The sequence below is a fragment of the Emydura macquarii genome, unplaced genomic scaffold, assembly GCF_026122565.2.
Source record: "Emydura macquarii macquarii isolate MOO-44397 ecotype Brisbane River unplaced genomic scaffold, CSIRO-AGI_Emac_v2 contig_480, whole genome shotgun sequence".
NCBI lineage: Eukaryota > Metazoa > Chordata > Testudines > Chelidae > Emydura > Emydura macquarii.
The window spans coordinates 7,453,094-7,476,067 of NW_027130617.1; the positions used below are offsets into that span (position 1 = coordinate 7,453,094).

Genomic DNA, 22,974 nt, shown 5'->3' on the forward strand with positions numbered 1-22,974 from the left:
CCTAATTCATGGAGAAAGACGATGCAAAGAAGTGAGGTTTAATCGGTTTAATTTTGAGCAACCAGGTGCCTAAGCATTTCCCCTTCATCTGCTGTAGAGATGATACAGAGTGAGAGCTGTGATCTGCTCTTCTCTCCCCCTGCTCTAATATAAAAGCAGGCATAGTGAACAAGTTATAGTCTTATATCAGGTGCAGAGGGACCATAGCAGACCAGAGACCTTAGCCCTTGTGTGGAAAGGAAGCTGATAAAAACATGTTCGTAGTATGAGGAATTCTTTAGAACAAACAGAGAAGAAAATGTTTTCCAAGAAAAATGGATTTGAATAACTGAGGTTGCAGCAGTGCAATTCCTTTGTCCCCCACCTATCTGCTCAAAGCCTGTGAGACTGTGTGTTGTGCAACTTCATGTTACTTGGATCTGATGTGGCTTTATAAAAATACTTCATGGCTGGAAACTTGTTTTTACTATTGTTACGTATTTTTCTTTTGCTTACTCTGAAGCAGTGTTTGTAATCAATACTTAGTGTTCAACATTCTAAGCTTTGATGTGTGAGTACATTTGTTGGGTAACTTTGTGACCCTAGTGGAGGTATCTCTTCCCTCTCTCCTCTCTCCAACGTCTCATAAAAACATGCATCTCTCAGAGCATCTCTTATAACACTGCATTCCCATCAAAAGGCATTTTTTCTTCCTGTAAAGCATTCAGAATATTGAAATATACTGAGCATTTTAGAGGAAGTCTGAAAAGTTGTGGCCTGAGAATTTAGAATTTTAAATCAAACGGATTTGGTATTAGAGTGCTTCAGTTACCCTTTGCAAGTTTTGAGGCAGTTTATTCGACCTTACAGTCTCACCAGGAAGCTAATGGGAAAGCCTTGCAGCAATCTTCACAGGAAAGTTTCCAAATGTCAAGTGTCATCTTTCCAGCTGCTAGATGAATGGGTAGCCAAGAGGCATTTATTTGGATGTACAGTCCCTGTAAAATCTGGCTGCTGTGGTAGTGAAGACTATAATTTGGCAGTTACTTTACCAGTATTTGCACCAGTTGCAATTTTAGTAACAGGATGAGGGACTTCATTTTTAGGGGACTTGTGATTTAGAGCCAGAACACAATGCCCTACATATGTAAAGAATTCTTCTGTGTTGAGCTAGCTGCTGAATTCTCCCCTGCTTTAGGTAAAAATACCCTCATGAAATAGACTGACTTTCTCTCAACTGTAGGATTGTAAGGCTGACAATTTCTTCACAGTCTTAGTGTTTGATTTAATAAAAAGACACATTTTAGGTTTCAGCTATTTTGTGTACAATGCATCTATTTGTATTTATAAAAATATGTGCCCATTTCCCACGCCACTGACTGTACTAAAACCAGTAAAAATATAAATAGCGTGCAGTCAGCACTTGGCAGCATCAAAAGACCTCTCCAAAATAATCCAAACAATTCTAGACCACAATAAAAAGTGAAATTAAAAACAGCATCCAAGTTAATTGCTTGATGTTTCCTTTAAACAGTACAATCCTCACATCTCTGTCTAGTTCAGGAAAAAGGCTGAGCAAACAGATGGGCCTTACATGTGCCCTGAAGCTCAAATCATTCAAACTCTGGCACGCATTCAAGAGAAGTATGATTTCCAGAGTCAAGGGCTCTCCAAAGGGAATGCCTTATGTTCAAAACTAGGAATTATTTACAGAAGCGTCTTGGCTGATCTCACAATGGACATTCTCCATCAGTAACAGATCAAACATTCCTTGCTGCTCAGCATTCTTCCACCAGCTTGCAGAGCATGGGCTTCGCTGCACTTTGTATCTTTATGGCCTTTGTAAACAAGACCAGACAAAGCAAAACTGAGGATGGAAGTACTTTTGTCCCTTCCTAGTCTGATTGTTCCATTAGAACTTTGCTATACATTCTAAAGAGAATCAGTGTAATTCAAAGATAGAGGAAGATAAAGATCCAAGCAGAAGTAGCCCACTTCACCAGGCTGTCCACCATTCAGACCATTTTTTCAGGCCTAAATTTTGAACATGTAGTCTTTTACATGCTTAATTTTGCCAATTTATTTAGGGCTTGCATATACTTACAGTGGGTTAGTGAAAACACCACGTATGCCAATAAGAGAGCTTCTCCACCTCCCCAAGAAGTGGTAGTTATGCTGACGGAAGAAGCCCTCTCGTCAACATAGTGCTGTCTACACTAGAAGTTAGGGTGGTATAACTGCGTTGCTCAGGAGAGTGGATTTTCCATACCCCAGAGCAATATAGTTATACTGATATAAGTTTGTAGTGTAGAGCAGGGCTTAGTCTTGGTAATGTAATGGTTCAGGCCTTCGCCCAATTTAAAGAGCAGCAACATGGGCTGTTATTCCCTATATAACCTTCATCCCTATCCTTGAGGCAGAAGAGAAATGGTCTTTCTACAAGGCACATGGAGCAGGCATGCAGGAGTGGTTTGATATCTTGCATTACCTAGTTCCTCAGTGTTTTAATTTCTCATTCTTGCCCTCAGAAGGTCTCAATTCTTACAGTGTTCTCCCCTCCCACCTTGCTTTGCCAGTTGCACCAGCATTGAAGCTACATTTTATCATCTGATCACACTGCCTCTTTCCTTGCCCTCCTTACACGTGGAATGCCCTTCTTGCATCTGTTTGCCAACTCACCATCCTCTCCTGATTCAAATCCCTCCTAAAGATTCAATCCTCTGGTGTTGTTCACAATGAGTGTATAGCTACTAATGATTATTTTTCCTTCCTCTGAGCCACTTAATGTGTCCTGTGTCCCCATCTGTCTGTTAGAGTAGACTTTAAGCTAGTTTGTGCTCTTAACAAATAATGGGGGGCCAGATCCTCCGCTGGTGTAAATTACAATTCCTTGAGGATCTGGCCCATTATCATTTAAATGGCACTGGTATTGTACTACTTAAAGCAAATCTGCCCCTCCTCCCACATCCCCATGGAATAAATAATTATATAACGTGGGCTTTATATCTAGTGAGCCCGGTCTTTATTTCTTTTATGAAGACTGGCCATTTCCTCAGGCTTGTCTTTGAAGCTGTTGGCAAAGCTAGCCACCTTCTATTCAGGCTAAATGAGGGAACAATTAAATTCCCCCTTTGTTTAATGTTAATCAAAACATTGGAAAACACTGCCCTAGGGACTAAAATGCCACCTCCCAAAGACTAGACTGAATGTAAACAGAAGGTGGCTGGGGATTTATTTGATTTTAGCTGCATGTCTGCCTGTGTATGTGTCAGAAATAGCCAGGAAGCTGGTAGAAAGAAGCAGAAAGTCAAGGAGACAGCTAGAAAAACTCTGGGGGTATGTCTACACTCTGGGTGCTGCATCAGGCTCCATGGATTGATGCAGCAGGATCAATCACATCGATTAGGGGGCGTTTCTTGTCGACGCAGAGCAGCGAAGACGCCACTGCAAGTGAAAATTAGTAAGTCAATGGGAGATACGCAAGTTTCAGTACATAACTTACGTATCAACCATCGACGCCGCTAGCAGTGTAAACCAAGCCTGAGAAAAAGCTTTTTAGGTGGTGCTGCCAGGAAAGAGGCTTAGACTGTGGCCAAAACACCTCCTGTTGTTGATTCCTACTGTATTTAGGAAAATAAGACTGTACATACTTTGTAAAAAAATAAGATTGCAGTGAAGAAATATCTGACTCCGTCATCAATTTCTTCTTCTAAAGGAAACAACCCCCATGACCTCAAACACTGGGTAACTGATTGAGTCAAAAGGGGTAAGAGTATGGTGTTAATTCCTATCACTGCAGTATAGGACTTCTCCTATTGTGCTTCCACAAATATGTAATTTTAGAATGAATAAGTGCATATTTTCAAAGCCTATTAAAGTTCCTTAAAGGATCCAGAGGCAAGGGATAGTACACTGCAATTCAATACAATTTTAATTTGAATAGTATTTTTCATACAAAATGTTTTGGTGACTGACTGTAAATAAGAGAATTACACAGTTAAATAATGACTAATAGGAGAGAGAGTGAGCACGGGCAAGGAAGAATAGACTTGTTTTCAGATGAGATTTAAATTAGAGAGTCAATGAAGTGGAAAGGTTCAGGAAAACTCTTCCAGGCCTCAGGAGCTGCAGAGGAGAAGGCTCTCAGGAAAAGAATGATGGTGATGAAACTTAGCATTTTTTCAGTGTTCTGACGGCACTATAGAGATCTTGACTATATACAATAATGCTGTGAGGTAGGTGGTCAAGTATAGTCACCCACAACTAGGGAAACAGAGTCAGAAAGATGAAGTTACTTGCCCAAGGCCACACAGCGAATCCGTGGCAGAGCCAGTTTTAAATGCAGGGTCTTCCTGTCTCCCGGCTCTGTGCTCTTCACTACAGAGCACACTCTCTTGTCTGCAGGAGTATACAGATCAGAAGAGAGAAGACCACTGAATGCAAAATGTTTGAAGATTTTGCCATGCTTTTCAAAGAACCATGGAGACTGGGTAACCAGGAATCTGAATTTCCACTATTGTGAGCTCAACTTGTTGACAACAAACTAGAGAAGTATGTGGCAAGAATTTTCATCTTCTTTTTGTAAAATCAGGGAAAGTATTATTATAAATAAACTCTTGTCTACAGGTTTTCTTTTCCCGTTTCTTTGTTTGCAGTGTCAGGTCAATCCTTCATTATAAAGCTTATTTTTTTTCTTTTAGGAACCTATAAAACATTTTAATTTATTGAAAATGTTTCGCTTTGTGCGCAAGTAACACATCATGACTTAGTAAATTTAATTCCTTTATGAGCATTGTGCTGAAAAGAGAGGTTGAGAAAAGCAAAACAAACAAAAAAATAAAGAGCAAAAAGAAGGGTAACAAGAAGAGGGGAAGACAAATCTGCAAGGAAGCATAGCTACTGACTGTTGAACTCTCAGCCTTATCTTACAGCAGTGCATATTTCATCATTTGATTTACTCTCCTGGATTCCCTAATTCTTGTCACCATCCATGCCAGCCTCTTGAGATGAAAGACCCATCTTGGACACCTCCTCGTAGGGCAGCAATCATCAGAGATGTGGAAATGTAGTATCAGGTTGTTGGAGATATTCAGGCTATAAAAGAGGTTTCCAAACCACTATGACAAAACAGACAGCAGTGACCCTAATTAACAGGGAGCGAGGCACAAGGAGTAGGCAGCTTCTGGTGGAGTTACTGCGTTTTTGCATCTAGATGGAATCACATCTTTTCTCTCTGAGGGCAGTTTACCAAGGGTGTAGAGAATATGCAGAATCCTAATGTCAGGGGGAAAAGTGCCTAAGCCTGGAAGTGTTTCAGTGGATGGTTAGAAACCCTGGTAACCAACTGGTTTGCATGGCAGCACATAAAGAAACTTTCCTGTTTTTACATGGGCATGTTCAATTTGCGTATCCAAATTCCTTTTATTAGAGAGTTTTTTATCTTGCACAAGCCAAGTTTCATTTATACAAAATCACAGAAAGCCCATTTGGGGCCTTTAGGTAAGATTCATTTCTAACAAAATTAATTTTGTGTGGACATGTAAGTAGCTTTTTAAGATTAGGTCATCCAGCCAGGAAACAGAAACAGGACCATGTAGCTTAAGCAACTAATCAAATACTGAATTTCGAATAACGAATATTTTCAGGCATATAAAGATTGAGCAGTTTGTGAGCAGTCCACATGCATAAATGTATTTACACATTACATTTGAACAATTTTGAACAACCAAAGCATTAATAAATAACTGTAGTCTGTTCACAGAAAGGAAAAAAGCATAAGTTTACTATATACGACCCTTTCCTGAGAACAGATAGTTTCATCATAATCTAGTCCTGAATATATTGCTTGTTTTTAACTGCTGCTTTGGCTCTTCCAGTACCACCACTTCCCATTAACTCCTTTGTTTTCTTTCCTCCTTTGTTTGCTATGCATATTTTATACGCTAAGCATTTGTCCTTCACTTTGGTATGTATAGTTTGCTATGTATTGTTTATACACCCAGCTTCTGTCCTTCACTTGCATCAATATGAACATCTTGTCCAGTGAAAACTGCACTGAGTACACAGGCCACCTGAGACCTAGGTGATGGTAATGAATTTCAGTCACTCCTGACCTGCACCAGATTTCAGCCTGTGACCTTGGGGTGAAAGGTTGTACATACTATTATCAAATCTCTGAGCTATCCAACTTTTTTGTGATGAATAACAGCAAAGAAAAACTGCAGCTGGTTACTCAGATATGCAAATAATACATCACAATTGTGCCTTGAAGTCATGGCCCTGAGTTTGGGGCAGTAGAACTCTGGAGTTCCCCAGGAGGCGCTCTGCAAAGCGCTGTGTCTCAGGCAGGCACATTGCCTCTCAGGATATGTCTATGCTACAATTAAAAACCCGCTGCTGGCCCATACCAACTGAATCAGGCTTGCGGGGCTTGGGATAAGGGGCTGTTTAGTTGCCGTGTAGACGTTCGGGCTCAGGTTGGAGTCTGGGCTCCAGGACCCTGTGAGGTGCCAGGGTCCTAGAACTCAGGCTGCAACCTGAGCCCAAACGTCTACACTGAAATTAAACAGCCCCTTAGCCTGAGCCCTGCTAGGCTGAGTAAGGTGGCACAGGTCAGCTGTGGGTTTCTAATTGCAGTGTAGACACCCCCTCAGAGCCCCAGGGAGCATAACATCTAGGATGCACTGAGTGGCCTGTATGGAAGAGAATAGTGCAATAATTCCATCTTCCTCTTCCTCTCTTTGGTGTGGTTAGCAATGTTAAGGGCACTACCCAGAAAAGATCTCTGCAAAAGGGGAATTTGGTCCAAAATGGCTTTTTCTCAGTAGATTTCTGCCATTTTGGATCACAGCCACAGGTCCAAATTTTCTGTTGGCATAGCTCCATTAACTTCAGTGGAGTTACACAAGCCAAGAATCCGGCCCAAAATGTGGAACACAAGCTACTTCTGGATTTGGACCCTACCTGGGACCAAAATGCATAGGGGCAAGTGATTTGAATCCAGCTTCTAAATTTGGGAAGAAGGGAATGAATTTTGAGGTTCTGGGTCAAATCTTTCTCTAATTTAAACTCTGTGAAAAAATCTCTAGTAGTTCTCATTCCCTCCCCAGCCCTATAGTAGCATGCACAAGAAAAAAATGGGATTTAAAAACAAAACAAAGGGCAGTAGTAACTCAAGGGTTAGAAGACTTTACAGATTACTGGAGTATCATCCCCATTCCTGCACAGGTGATTATTTATTTATTTATTTATTTATTTATTGGTGTGCTTCTCAAGGAGTTGAGAACCACACCCCTTTTTTCTCTGATTTTACTGACTCAAACTCGAGGTTCTCAGGGTATGTTTACACTGCAATTAGACATCTGCAACTGACTTGCTGCAGCCTGCGCACGAGGACCCTACTCACAGGATCCTAGAGCCCGGTCTGCAGCCTGAACCCAAACATCTACACCACAACTAAACAGTCCCTTAGCCTCAGCCCCATGAGCTTGAGTCAGTTGACATGGGCCAACTGTGGGTTTTTAATTGCAGTGTAGATATACCCGTAGTGGCAAAGCCCGTAATTCCAACCGTCATGAACTAGATAGGATTCTGTTCAGTGTCCTCCCATGCAACTCCTATGCTCTTTAGGGTGTTCCTTCTCCAAAGGCCAATCCCCCTGCCTGCTCATTGCATTTGCGATGCTTAAGAAAAAAGAACACACATGTAATGCCCTAAGCATTGTGAAGCAAAGCCACTGATCTGGTTGGTTCTGAAGGACTGCTGCGCTGTAAGGACACTTTCAAAGTGATTATGGATAATCAGATTTTTGCATTGTTTTTAAATGGGCATTATTCACTTGATAGTCAAGAACCAGCTACGTGATGATTGATTGAGTTAGTTCTGGGGAATCAAATGTGCAATGAGTCCATGTGCAAAAATTCCTTTTGTTTTTTTTTATTGACAAATGCACGCATTCATATGCATGTTTCCTCTTTAAAAAACAAACAAACAAAAACCTGAAGTGGCTGTAATATCATCTTTAAAATTGTTAGGAAACATAATTACAACGTTTATATTGTGTTTGCTCTTCTTTGGTCCAGTTACTAGCTACCAATCCAGAATTAGGGCCTGATTTGGACACCCACACAATACTCACATCGAGTAGTACTTTGCTACAGTAGTCCTATCAGATAGGCTTGGTACACACCGTAAAAAAAACATTTGTAGGAACCTGGATGAATGCTAAGCCAGTGATGGCAGGTTGCTAAGTGATACAGCATGTGGAACACTTTCACTCTTTATGATTACTGGATTCTTCCCTCTTTTAGTGTATCTAAGCAACAGTTGTTTCTCATGATACAGTTAGTCCCAATACTGAATCACTTATTCATGTGAATAGTCCTAGGGATTCTAAAGAAGACCTCTTTCAATGAGTATAGTTTGCAGCATTGAGTCCCCAATATCCTAACCACTGCAGAGGCTGAGCTGTTGCTAGTTGTCATTTTGGAAACAGTATATTAACTCTTCTACCCTGCTGTGTTTTAAAAAATGTGAGAACATTAATAATTAAAATGCAAATCCTGTGTAGTTGCTAGAAACAAGACTTACACCAGTTTTAAAAAATAGAGATCTATTTTAAAATTACTGGGGAGCAAAGATTTTTTACTTATGAAAGAAAATAAATGTAGGCATAAGACTGTGGCCTTGATTCTGCAAAGACTTGCTCACATATTTAATTCACACACTGTGAATTGTTACACTGACTTCAATTAAACTTTAAGGGGCATAAATCTTTGCAGCATTGTGACCTATAATAGAAAACTCACTTGCTCGGTCCCATTGCTTACCTTTATTCAATACTACAATGTCTAGGCTTCACAAAACTCAGTTAACAGTGCCATTGGAACATTAACTCGGGTTGTCTTTGATAAAACTGTAAGTATATGTGTTTCATTGTAACTTGTTTTAACAAAGTTATTTTATTTAATTGGTTTTATATGAGTAATTTTGCCTATTGCCAGCTAAATATTTGTCAGTTTTCATCACTGCAACCGTAAAATATTAGAGTATTTTAAGTGTCTGAGTGATTTTTTTCCCTCACAAGAAATTCTATGAAATTCAGATGACAAAAATATTTGTTTTATATATTTGTTTTTACAGTCTTTGTATGGTGCTGCAGTTTCTACTACTCCAGAGTTACCTCTCTTCTATACTCCTATTGATTTAGTAGACATCAGTGTAGAAATGGCTGGGCTGAAGTTTCCAAATCCTTTCGGTCTTGCCAGTGCAACTCCAACTACTGGTTCCCCAATGATTCGAAGAGCATTTGAAGCAGGATGGGGATTTGCTCTGACAAAAACATTCTCCCTCGATAAGGTAAGGAAATATTTTAAGACATATTTAAGACTTAGTAATTTCATGGTATGTTTTAATTATGATCTAAATGTTTTGAGAATATAAGTAATAGATCCAGTCAGCTAAAAAGCTTTTAGGATTCTATTACTATTCTACCTACTTTTCCAAGGCTACTATTACTATTACTACTCATATTTATTTGTGTCTGATAGTACCCATCCAGTGCTAAGTGCTGTAGAGTCCAAACAAGATACAGATTCCGTTCCAAAACGTTCCCAATATAAAAGAGACAAAATGAACAGCTAGACAAAGTATAGCAGGAGAGGGTATTGTAAAGCAATCCAAGGGGAGGATTGCCTCCTTTTGATAAAACAATGTTTGATAACATAAGTTTTTTTTCTATTTTGCAGATAATACATATAGACTATCCCTATTTAACCCCCAGCCTTTCCATTACTAGTCAGCTAGTTTCTTGTAGGAATCATAGTGGAAATGGATTTTTAGGACAGATTTGAATTGAGAGAGAGAGTGGGCTTTGAACAGCTCACAAAGACCTTTCCACATGTAAGGACTATCAGGATGAAGCCAAGGAAATGATTGTGTGAGAGTGGATTTATGTATGTATGTATCTATGCAGAGGTTGGAATCACTGGGGAGTGAAGGGAATGGTAGAAATATAAGACAAGGGCAGAAAGATAGGGAAGAGCAGGGTTTCACTGAGGGTCTGGAATGCAAGGACAAGAAGCTTGAATATGATGCAGTAGGACAGCAGGAGCTAGTGTGAGATGAGAGAGTGATGGCCAAGGAAGTTGACCTTAATAGCAGTATTTTGTACAAATTGGTAGTGGGTACCATGGGTGTTAGCCCAGGAGAAGGAGGAGATTGCAGCAATCAAGATGGGAAGCTGAGGGACTGAGCAAGAATTTTAACTGTAAACACTTAAAGAAAAGGACAAATCTTAGAAATGTTTTGGAGGAAGAGGCAAGAGGTTTTGGACATGACTTGACTGTGTGGAGAAAGGAAGATGGAGAAGTCAAAGAAGAAGTTGCAGGACTAAATACTATCGAATGTGGTTGTGGTGTTGCAAAGCAACAGAGAATAGGATGGACTTGAAGAGGGCTTGGGAGGGAAGATAAGGAACTCAGCTTTGGTGATGTTACATTTGCTGTGGCAATGAGACATCCAGGAGAAGGTGGCAGTGAGACAGCTGAGATGTAAAACTGGATGGATGGGGACATATCGAGAGGAAAGAGGCATATTTGTGAGGCATCTCTGTAGAGATGATAGTTGAAGTAATGTGAGTGAATGAGATTACCCGGAGAGGGTGTAAAGTGAGAAGAGGAGAGGACCAATGACTGAGTCCTATCATGCTACATTACAAAATACGTGCAGTCAAAATCTTATCTCAATCCTACAACCAGTATGAAGTAACTCCACAGAAGTCATTGCTACTCTGGATTTGCACCAGAGTAATGGACATCAAGAACTGGTCTGTGGAGTAAAACACAAGTAGAAATGTTTCTTACTGAAATATTTTAAGGGAAGAGGTTTAACTGAATCATATCCTGCCATCAGTATTTGCACAGAACTCAGTTAATTTCAGTTAATTCAGTGCTTAGGTTGGTGGCAGGATATAGCCAATACTGAAAATTGTTTATTAATCAGATACATTGCTGTGATGCCTACAGCCATGCTACCTTGCACTTGATTATATCAGATCTCATAAGGTCAGCAGATGTAGACTTGATTAGTATTTGGGTAGGCTTCTTTGGAAGAACACACGTTACAGGAACTGGTGTTGGCCTTTCACTATATGGCACTAGGTTGAGCACAGTGCCGTTGACACATTCAAACTTGGATGATTACAATGTGCCTAGGTAAATTTCCCTGGAAGTCTTATTTGGATAGAGTATTCTTCATTTCTGGCCCTAAGCTCTGGAGTAGCATGATTATGTGCTATAGAACAATTGTCATGTCCCACCCAAGTGCTGACTGAAGTGCTTTTCATTTTCATTACATTCTTTACAGTAAACCACTTCCTAGAGGTGTTGATCCTTAAAGTTTGTGACGTGCTTTGACATACTGGGATGTCAGGTGCAAAAATAAAGGCAATTATTTATATTTAAGTAAACAACAAAATGTTAATACTATTATACTACTAAAATATTTTAAGTGGGAAGACAAGGTTCAGTGAGGTGCAACAGTTCTTACTTCAACAATGAGTATTACACAAAGACTGTTCTCTATCTGTTTAACACTGGAACAAATAATCAGAAGATGGTTTTGAATAATATAGGTAAGTGTAATGTACTTTGATCTGTTTGTTTAGTTAGCTTCTGATTTATACGGACATAAATCCTGTGCGATGCTCAGAAGGAAGCTAGAGACTTTTGGCCTGAAGTACAAATGTAAGTGGAGGTTATGTGTGGACACAAGTAAAACTGTGTGTTCGTGCTCCGCACGGAGTGGAAACTCAAACTTGACTTTGTGCAGCAACTTACATACTTTTATACATGCTGGACAATAATGGATTGGCTGGTGGGGGGGAGTGTTGGCATGTCTAAGGAGACATGAGCTTAAGCATTATCTTCAGAAAGCAAATGAAACACTTCGTTACGTGATCCTCTCTTGGTGGCATTTCATGCTTGTGTGCCTGAGTAATTTGATGGCTGCTGAACAATACAGCATTAATGTTAGATTGGGTTTCCCACAATACACCATCCTGCTCATCAGCTTTACCTTGCACTTACATGCAACACTCTGCACTTGTGCAGGCTCAACCTCATGATGTTCATTTTTATATACAGTAAAGTGAGTCTACACTGGAATAAAAGTGACAAGCCATAGCTGGCCCTGGTCATCTGACTCAGACTTGCAGGGCTCAGGCTGTGAGGCTAAAAATTAGAGTGTAGACATTCAGGCTTGGGCTGGAGCCCAGGTTCTTGGACCCTCCCACTTTGCAGAGTCCCAGAGTTCGGGCTCCAGGCCAAGCATGAACGTGTTCCCAGCAATTTTACGGCCCCGCATCCTGAGTCCCATGAGCCTAAGTCAGATAAGCCAGGCCAGCCAGCCATGGGTGTTTAATTGTTGTGTAGAAATACCCTAAAGAGTCAAGCATAAATAGCCTCTCTGGCGATGGAGAGCTCTGCAGCAGCAGAAATGGCTCCCTCTTCCAAGATCTATGTACTTCTCAGTGGTGACTATTTAATGCCATTGGAGTGTTGTCAGAGAGAAGAACAGGATGACAGTGAGAGAGATGTAAGAAGCAGAGTACAACTGCATCTGGAGCCTCAGCCCCAGAAAGAGGGACAAGGCAGGAGCCAGGATGAAGACTTGAGTCACTTAGAAGGCAAGACTCTCAATTTATGTAAGCTTTCCTTCCCCGGCAAACAGCTCATCAACTCCTCAGGATGGGGTGCTGCTGCTGCTTCTTTTCCTTTTGGTTTGACACTTGCATAAGGCCAATGTGTCTCCAGACAGGCCACACCAATAAATGTGGCCGTTCAAGCCTTTGGCAGCCCATTAGAATGGGTGTATTTTTTTATTTTTTATTTTTTTTTTTGGCCAGAATTCCATTCTAGAACACCAGGGCAACCACGCCTGCAACCAGTAGCAGTCAGCCAAGGTTTTTGTACCCCCTCTGATCCAAGGATTTTTGGCCAGAAGATCTGCAGTTATGGTGCCACAGATCATGCTTCTGTTTCTCCAAACCTCGAGCTGTTCTTACCTCTCCTCTACAGCATTCCATGCTGCCACAGAGAGCTGCAGCACTACTCCATGTCACATAGCATTAGGCTTCTCCCCAAATACTGCCCCCCCCCACACACACACCCTGTGCAGCAGAGCCACAGTAGTTCCACTGTGCCATGGGCCTTCTATCTGTGTTGTGTAGAATTCAGCCCTATGTGCTTGAGAGGGTGTGTTCTTGTGCAGTATTGCTTTATAATTGTAACATACAGAAGATCTAATGTAAATTATATCTGAAATTCTCTAAGAACATTTGTGCTTAAATACATGCTACTGTAAAATATAAACTATTGCATTATGTGATAGATATATGTAAAATTTGTGGATTTTTTGTTTGCAAAATCAAAATATATATATGTCATCTGTACTAATTAATATCAAGTTGCTCTGATCTTTTAAAGAAATAGGGATCACTAATTCTAAAGCAGATTTTCACTAGGCAGGGAAAACAATAGAGAATAAATATGCCCTATTGAACACACACATTTCCTCCTCCTCCTTTTTTCCCCCAACTTCCTTCCCTCCCTGAGGTATCAATAGCCAACACTTTTATGGTTGAAATAGTATTTTTGTCTTATTCAGAGTGTCTCTGCTGCAAAGATATGTGTATTTTCTGTTGGTAAGAACTTAGGGGGAAAAAAGGTAGAGGGAAGGATAAGCTAAAATAAAACTCACATAAAGGATTCAGTAAAAGTAAGCCTATTTAAAATACATTTACCTATATTTACTACTTTCAGAACCATTTCTGAAAAACAGAAAGCTACCTGCAGTGGGAGAAATCTCTTACCTTATTAAAAAGAGTAACATCTGGTGACAATTCTTAATATAATTCTTAAAATAATACATTGGAGATTTTTTGTTTATTTGTCTGGATATTATACCATACATAGAAATGGACTTTCTCTTAAATCAAAATCTGTAATAGGAAAGTTTATAGAAGCCTATTCTTAAATTTATTATTTTAAATGGAAAGTTAAGAGGCATCCACTGTTCTGTCTCTGAGAGAGTTTGTTTTTTAAAATATGCTGTTGAAGAATTTGTATCAACATTGTAATTTTTTAAATTGTAGATTCAGTTGTGGTGGTAGTGATGGTTTCCTCGCTTCATGGTATAACTAAAGGAGCAAGAGAGAAACATAAATGGAATGGCAGAAATGTTAGCTTTGATTTTTAGAATCTTCCTTCACTTGTAAAAATTTAATTCTGATTAATCAGAGACATCTGTCTTTACTCTGTTGTGACATGCATTGATTTGTGATGCTGTCGCTTTCAATAACCTAGAAGCAGTTGCCTTTATTAGGAGTACTAGCAGAAATAAATGTGTAGACTAACTTCATTCTAAATCTCCAATGTTTTTTCACTTTGTTTGCTGCAGGTGCTTTGCCAGTTTTAAAAACAGATTTCTGATTAAAAGTAAATTAAATTTCAACTAAAACATTATATTGCAAGAAAGTTTTTAGTCAGTAATATATGTGTGTACAATACATAGTAACATATTTCACAAACCATATCTAAATGAAGTTATTGTATATTGTGCGTTAGTTAATTTACCCCAAAATGCTACATTTCTGCATGCTGTTATTACAACACGCTAATTGCATGCTTCAGCCAGTTGAATAAGTGTACATTTGTACTGCATGTACCTCTCTTTATAATTATAGGTGGTAAAATTGTAGTACAGTGACACATTGTTTTCCATAATGTTAGTACTTCACTGAAGTGAACCTATGTTAAAAATATATTTTTGAACGATATTTCAACACAGTAATTTAGAATAAAGTAGTTATAATGTATGGTGCCAAGCCAGAAAGCTATTTAAGATGTATTAAAATGCAGAACCTTGACATTTGAAATTCTGATGTTCTTAATATGACAAAGGTTATTCTATGGAGTTTTGCTATAATATGAAATATTAATATTTCACAATACAGTTTTGATGAAGTACAATTTGCCTAGCTTGCATATGATAAAGAAATTAAATGCTTACCAAGGGAGTTCAGCGAGAATTAGAGCCCTGCCTGAACATCTGCTTGAAATTTTATTATCCTGTCCTACTGACAGCATCACTCCCTCGTTGTTTTTCTAGATTGACAGCTGAATATTGCATTGATTTCTGCAGTAAATATGTTTAGGTGAACTATGTTTCCTTTTTAGGAATTTAGAAGATGCTTTTGATTTTCATCCTATAATTTTTTTTATATGCTCTTGACATTTGTAGATGCCAGATTGAGGTCTAGTATGCTGTAGCGAAGATAGGCCATTGACTAGCTGCGAAATGCCAGTTGATATCTCAGTAAACAGAAATATTACTATTCTTTATTGTGTGCCATGTATGGGCTTTCTTTGGGGAGACAAATGATCAGATTGTTAATGTCAAATATAAAAAAGACGGTTTTCCTTTCTACTAAATAACATCAAAGACAACTTTTATTAACTACATTCTTGAACAAAAAAATGAGCATTTTACAGGATTTCTTAGCACACACAGCTTGCTTGTGACTTGAATTATTTATTGTTTTACAAATGCTCAAATGACTCTGAAAACTGTGAATTTGAAGAGAGTTGCAATACGGAATATCACATTATATGGCTGACTGATTTTAGATTTAGATACTTAAAGTATAGCAAAGATTAACAGATGAAGTAAAAATTATCATGGGGACATAAAATAATATGCAGTTATTTTAAAAAAACCCACTATTTCTAAAAGATTCTTTTTAATATGTATATTTAAATAGAGAAATGTTACTCAAATACAAAGAGAAGGCGTTCATGCTGTAAACCTGAGCAAAAGGCAGAAAAAAAAAGTCTTTCATGTAGTCTTTCAGTAGCCCATTTCTCTGGTATTGATCAGTTTAAGGGGCAAATTCTCTGCTATGCCTTGTTTTACCCCAGCCCTAGAAGAATTGACAGTAGTGCAGAGGCTTGCTTTTTAAAGCACATTAGAGGCTTTTCTTAACTCTGACAGCTTTAACTGCCCCAAAGATAGCATGCCAAATGAGGCATGCCAGAGTGCCCAGCATTCTGGCCAGTGCCACGCCTTCTCCCCACTATTTCTGTGAGACCAGAGGGTGCTGGGGCATGGCATAAAGGCCAGCTGTGCCAGCTCTAGACCCAGTAGGGACTCCCTCACACTGGGATGTAAGATGTCGCCTATATCTTGCATAGCTGCAGCAGCACAATGGGAGTAGAGGGGTCAGGGAATCTATCCCCAATATTTAGTGTATTGAGTACTTAAAATAAATTAATTGATTAAATCAAAAGCGGGGGAGAGAGGCCTAAATTCATCCGTGGTGTAATTCCACTTGAAGTCTTCCTCACTGAGCAGGTGTAAAAATTGAACCTACTCCTTGAAGTCAATGGATTTACAGTGGAGATGATTATTGTTCCATGTTTTTAAAGGATAATTTTTACCATTAACAAGTCAGATTATGTTGCCTACCATTTTGAAGTGCTGAAGATAGTGGAATATGTTTGTTTTAAAAAAAAAAAAAAAAAGCAGAATTCAGAAGCCTTTTAAAAAATCCCCATTTGTAGAAGGGATTTCTTATGATGGCATTTACATTTAGGAACCCAAATAGTCATTTCCTGATGATTTCAAAATATCTTCCAACTGCTGGACAAATGCTGTCACTTTCTCTTGCCCCATGCCATTAAATACAGCAGAAATGCTGCATTTCTTTTGCAATGGGATGCACACAGTACAAAACTTATGGAGAGGAACTCTGCTACTCCCATAGAAAGGTACACAACTCCTGGTAGCTCTGCAATGGAACAGCAAATGGAATATGGCATGTCAGGCTTGTGGTCAGTGAATCTGTACACGTCATAGCTCTACAAGACCAGATTCGTACAAAGGGTGGGATGCCAGGCTGCATACCCTATTCTCCTTTCTACCCCTACTTAACCTGACGCAGCAGCATAAGCCTAAACCTGTGTTCTGGTTACTGTAAATTGGGACTGAAGATTCAATCCCTCAGCCTTGTGCCTTTTGAGCACATTTTTCTTTTTCCCAGGTTTTGACCCAGAAAGCCCAAATGCCTGGCATAAAGATGACCTCCTCAAGCTGCAAGCAAAGCTGGCTCTCAGTGGCAAATTGTCTATATTTTTATATTTTGTGAACAGTTTCTTCAATTATTTAGTTTTGAAAAATGCTTTTTAGGTTATGGATTTTCTTTTACTTAATCAGTGGTTAAGGCCAATGGGCCAAATTCAACAAACAGAGTTTCATTCACTCACACAAAGTCTAAATTTGACCCTTAAACTTTAATCTTGGACACTTTTTGGCAGTTTACAAGTAATATTGCATTCTAATCAGATGAGTTCATACATTTGAATGAGACTGATTCTGCTCTCACTTACACTGGTGTAAATCAGGAACTACTCCAGTAAAGTCCATGGAAGTACATCCCTGTAAAACCATTGTTATGAGAATCTAGTACTGAATGTTCTGTTAAACACGTCATCAATACATAGGGTCCAATCCTGCCATATACCTACACTAAATACTCCCAATGATTTCAGTAGGAGTTTCATGTGAGTAATAGTGCGGTGATCTGGCTTATATAATATATGATATGCCAGAAAGGGAAAATGTTCACTATAAATGTAATTTAATAATTATCAGTTGCATTAGAAACACCTGTAAATCTTTACAATTAGCTAAATCTTAGTTAAATGTCCCAAGTATTTCCTAACAGCTTCCTTTTTTATAAATAATCTCAAATTAAACAAGCTGCATATTCTTGTCTTACTTTTGTACAAAATAACATTCTTCCTAAAGTGTATGCCAAGTTTTTTCTAACATGGTTCCAGTAGGTCTGATTTACAGAAGCACTGAGCATCCACAGCTCCGGTTGACTTAATCTGGAGTTCTCAGTGCTTCTGAATATAAATCTCAGTTAGGGTGACCAGATGGCAAGTGTGAAAATTGGGATAAATTTTTGGGGGGCGGGGGGAGGCATAGTTGCATATATAAGATAAAGACCCTATATCAGGATGTCTGGTCACCGTAGGCCCAGTATCTTGAAAACACAAGTGTGACATACTCATATTAAATTTTGCAGTTCAGGGTTGATCAGCTACAGTAAATTCATATCCTCTAAAGAGACTTACAGCAATCCTGACAAAATCCAAAATAACTTTCTACCACAAGGGATTTCAATTAAAAACACGGGATCTACATAAGTTAGAAAGTGACAGAGCTCACTTCTGAAATTCAGACTTTATTTTATTTTTCTTTCTCAGGTCAACATTTTGTTAAATTGTTTGTTGTTTCTCTGTCTATATTGGCATAGAGAGTTTTTCATATCACAACCCATTTAAGCTTTGCCTTTGGAGTTACCATTCTGCCTTTTATCAGAGCCCTTGTGTCTGTTGTTTCAGCCAAGATTTATATGGTCCATTACAAGATACAGAAGTTCTCCCCAAACTTTTTTTAATCATTGTATTCACCCTGCTTTTTCACTAGTTTGTTGAGGGTGGTTTTTCCATCATTTTTACACATCCACATTTTCATGTCCTAATCAAATCCCCAATCCTGCAGATGCTTATGCACTTGCTTAACTTTAGACAAGTGAGTAGTTCCATTGACAAAGTTAAGCACTTGTATAAGTCTCTCCATGGTTAGGGACTAAAATTGTATTTTTACTTTGTATAATTTTAGCATTAATGTTAATTTTTAAATAATTTATAATGTCAAGATATTGGCCTCCTTTTTGTTGAATTATTTTTTTCCATGCCATATTTTCCCCCCAGTATATTTATATGTTTTCCCCTCTCTTTTGATCTGTTTTATTTTAATGCTTCTGTTGTGTTACTATGTAACCCTGCACATCTTTATTCTCTCTTCTGTCCACAGAAAGGAAGGAAAAATAATTGACTTGTGTGACAAAGGAGATGGCCTAGATGTTGCTGTTAGCCATAGTCTCCTCTGCATACTCAGCTACTCAAGTTTTCCTTGTTTCATCCAGCCACTTCCAGACTACCATATCCATGGGCAGTCTGAGTACTTCCTTGCCTATCCCAGGAGGTACATTATAGAGAGAAAACCTGTGCCCCCTAGTTGAATGTACACTACATTCCACACAATGGAGCAGATCGTGCCCGCTGGAATATTGGGCCAATTTAGCTAACGTTGTGATTTTAAACTGATTTATTAACACTGGTGCAAAACCCTGTGTGGGTACATTTAACTCAAAGTAAACCTGGTGTATATTGGTTTAACTTGCATTGGTAAATTTACAGGCATAAGCTAAACAGATGTACCTAGTTTTAAACTGATATACACATGTATCCATGCAGGGATTTGCAGGGGTTTACAGTGGTTTAACTAAATCAGTTTTCACACCAATTTTATTGAAGTCAGTGTAGCTTCTGTGTGTAGACAAGATGCTTTCATACAAATTTATGTCATTCCTCTTAACTCTTAGTAATTTCCAAAGTGAATTAGGCTAAACCAAATTAAGACCTCTTTAATTCTGAATGAGAGTGTCCACATAGGGGTTTAATGCATTTTAAATAATCCACTTTTAATTCATACCTTCAGTTAATTAAGATTAATTTTCCTGAATGTCCCTATGGAGACCAACCCTGTGTTTAATATCAGATGTGCCAGCAATGAATATAGGAGAGCAAGGGTCTGACTTTCCTATACCTTACACTGCTTTTACACTGATATAACTTCACTGGCTTTAGTGATTTTACTCCTGATTGTCATTAAGCAGGAAAGCAGAATGAAGTCCCATATTTTAAAAGACCTGAAGCACTGCTTATGTTAAAACAACTATTGCAAAAATAATGTTTTGTATTAGTTCATTCTAAACAACACTTCCCACCAATCTTCAATCCACATTTTCCACTTTATGTTAATATTTTGATAAAATATAATAAATGTAATCATGGACTCTGTCAATGTGTATGGAATTTGTGTGTGTAAATCCCACAGTTAATGGTAATGGGAGGTAAATATGTACGTCCCTTACACCATCTTCAGAGCACTCACTGAAAATACTATAGTCATAGCTAATTGCACAATACAATTTATAATCCATAGAAGAAGGAAAAAACAACCTTAATATTCCCTTAACATGTGCCTTTTGGTTGTGTTTTATTACACATACAGCTTCCCAAATTATACAATATAAGGACATACAATACAATTTTACATTCTTATGTGTAACACCTTCTCGTTTTTGTTCCATTTATTTCCATTTTGCTTATACTGATATTGTGTTATCGTCCAGTATATAACGATTGATTGACTTTGAGGTAATCTAACTACAAAATACATACTTGCAATTCAGAGTATGAAACAGTAGCTACAAAACTAACTTAGCTACCTATTTAGATATCATCTACCAGGAAATTTTCACTATAACTCTTTGTTGTATACTTAATCTGCAGTAAATTGTGTAAGTATGTTTTATCATGTATTTTTTTTTATAAATTACTGCCATCACTTCTGTTTGTCTGGCTTCTGCTATAATTCAGTGCGCTATAAAGAGTTTTACATGAAATTATCACACTAAAACATGCTATAAGTAAAAAAGACATAATGTTTCCTTAGTTTCTTATTTCAGCAGGTGGCTTTCTAGTACTAAAAAATTCAAGCTGGTAAACAGTTCAATAAATGGACAAGCTACATATTGATTTTTTTTCTAGTTATGTAATATTATTCACTTTTTTGTCCAGAATTCTGTTGTACAGGGGTTTGAGAGTGCTAGAAACATGGTGGTGGTTGTGTATTGGAATGTGCAAAGTAGGGAAAGCTGTCACAGCAGTCAATAAGATCTGAGAGGTGTTGACTAATTGCCTGCTAATTACACAGTAAATTGTCTAATTAAGCTGATGGTTAATTAGGGTACGCTTGCACAGCAGTCTTGTGGAATTTTTGTCTGATGTCTGGGAAGCAGCTTGTGTAATTGGCAAACTGGTAAGGACTGGCAGAGAACATGACTAGAAAGCACACTGCCAGTAGATGACAGAATAAGGATGCATTTGAACAAGGGTTGTCAACAAGAGTTGTCATGTGAACACTGAGTGTTTTGTTAGCCTTCTACAGCTATATGGCAATGGGCAAATTAAGAAATGTATCTAAAAGCTCTGGAAGCGCTGAATAAAATAAGGCTTAAGTTTATAATTTTAGGAAATATTAGTGGCTTTCTGTTTTTGTGTTTTATCAATGTATGAGGTTATATATAAAAATGTACAATGTGCACTTTTATTGGGCTTTTCTTAAAATGATGTTAGTTAAGAATCATAATAAATGCAAAAATATACTGTAGTTACACTGCTATGCAAGTGTATTCACATTCTGTGACGTATTATTATAATAAAAAGTTGAGGGGTCAACCAATAGAGTAAAACTACACCATTTAAATAGACATGTTCAGATTATTATTGCATTATTATAATATATCTTATTATGTTTATTTACATGAGAATATGATTTCTCATGATGCTCTGCTTCTAGTGAATACCTGTTGTTAAAGTTAGAAATGATAAGTATTCTTACCAAGCATCATGCTATGTATGATATTAAGTATCCTTATCAAGCATTATCTTTGTACATAGCCTTATGTATGATAGAATAAAAGCATAGCATGATGCTCTAAATTAAATGTGTATGAGCTATGCATAAACATAGTATGATTAATTAAACAGTCCAGATTCCATCCTAGCAGCATTCTGTTGAGATTTTAGTACTACGGTTATGCAATATTTTTTATTTTTGAAAAAACTAGATTTCAAAATTCCAGTCAAAGTGCTATGGCAAACTGTAAAGGGGTCATCTCTGCCCCTGTCTGCTCTGGGCTTCTTCCCCCACAAGCCACATACAGATGCAGCTTTGTGCTCCCACTAGTGCTCTTTATTTACAGGCTTTTCTTCCAATCACCAACTATTTACAGGTACAGTCTCAGGCCAGGGTCCACACAGCCTCAGATCAGGACAGCTCTTCTCCAACTGTGGTTTCTCCCTCTCAGACTGGCCTCTGGCCCCTTCCACCTACTGCTCCTTCTTCCTCTCTTCAGTGAGCCTCTGGTCAGCCCCCTCAGATCCTTCCTGAGAGCCTTTATAGGGCCTTTCTAAGAAGCCTCCCAGCTGCTCCTCGTTAGCCCAGTCCCTGCAGGCTCACTCAGCTGGCTCCATTGCCCCTTTAATTAGGGTTCCAGTGGCAGTGGATTTGCTCATATAGTGCTTTATTTGGCCTTATCCAAAGCCCGTGGAAATCAGTAGGAATCTTCTTCAGGGCTGAATTGTATATGCTAACTTGAAGCCCCCAACTTAGAAAAAAGCATTTAAAAAGCATTTAAAGCCTGTCTTTTACTTTAAGCCTGTGAGTTCCAATAAATAAATAGGAGTACTGACATGCTTAAAGTTAAGCACATGCTTAAGTGCTTTGCTGAATCAGGGCCTTGACACCATGCAAGATTGGACCCTAATGCAGTGCACAGCTTTAATTTAGTCTTATGTATTAGCAAAAAACCAAACAAATAAAACCCTTCATTAGGCATCATGGAAATAAATGCAGAAAACATAAACATTCTAAATTAAATTATATATATATATATATATATATATATATATATTTCAGAATATTTGTTTATTATTTCTATTTAGTAAAATTGAGCATACCTGGTAATCATTTCATAGTCACAGATATTAAATGTGATCTTGAGGGGTCCTCATCTATTCATTTTTTGCATATACACTGTATATAATAATTCATATGAAAAATCTTTCTCTTTCTGGAGCAGTGGGGTGGTTTACTCTTCAGTATGTGTCATAGAGTAATAGAACAAATTCAGAATTTAACATGGTTGGTGAGACTAGTGACTTTTCTTCAATCAAAACCATGAGTTATATGTTACCTTCCACCTTGCAAAAAAAAGACCAAAGTGTAATAATCAAG

At 38.2% G+C, this 22,974-nt stretch overlaps 1 protein-coding gene across 8 annotated transcripts in view; it reads left to right on the top strand.

Moving 5' to 3' along the window:
- Positions 1 to 22,974, top strand: part of DPYD (dihydropyrimidine dehydrogenase) — a 490,220-nt gene that overhangs the window by 263,652 nt on the left and 203,594 nt on the right. For all 8 annotated transcript variants that reach the window (XM_067538400.1, XM_067538402.1, XM_067538403.1 and 5 more), the window contains one exon: positions 9,121 to 9,336. In XM_067538400.1, coding sequence (XP_067394501.1) covers positions 9,121 to 9,336 — 216 coding nt within the window. The remainder of the gene's footprint in view (positions 1 to 9,120; positions 9,337 to 22,974) is intronic.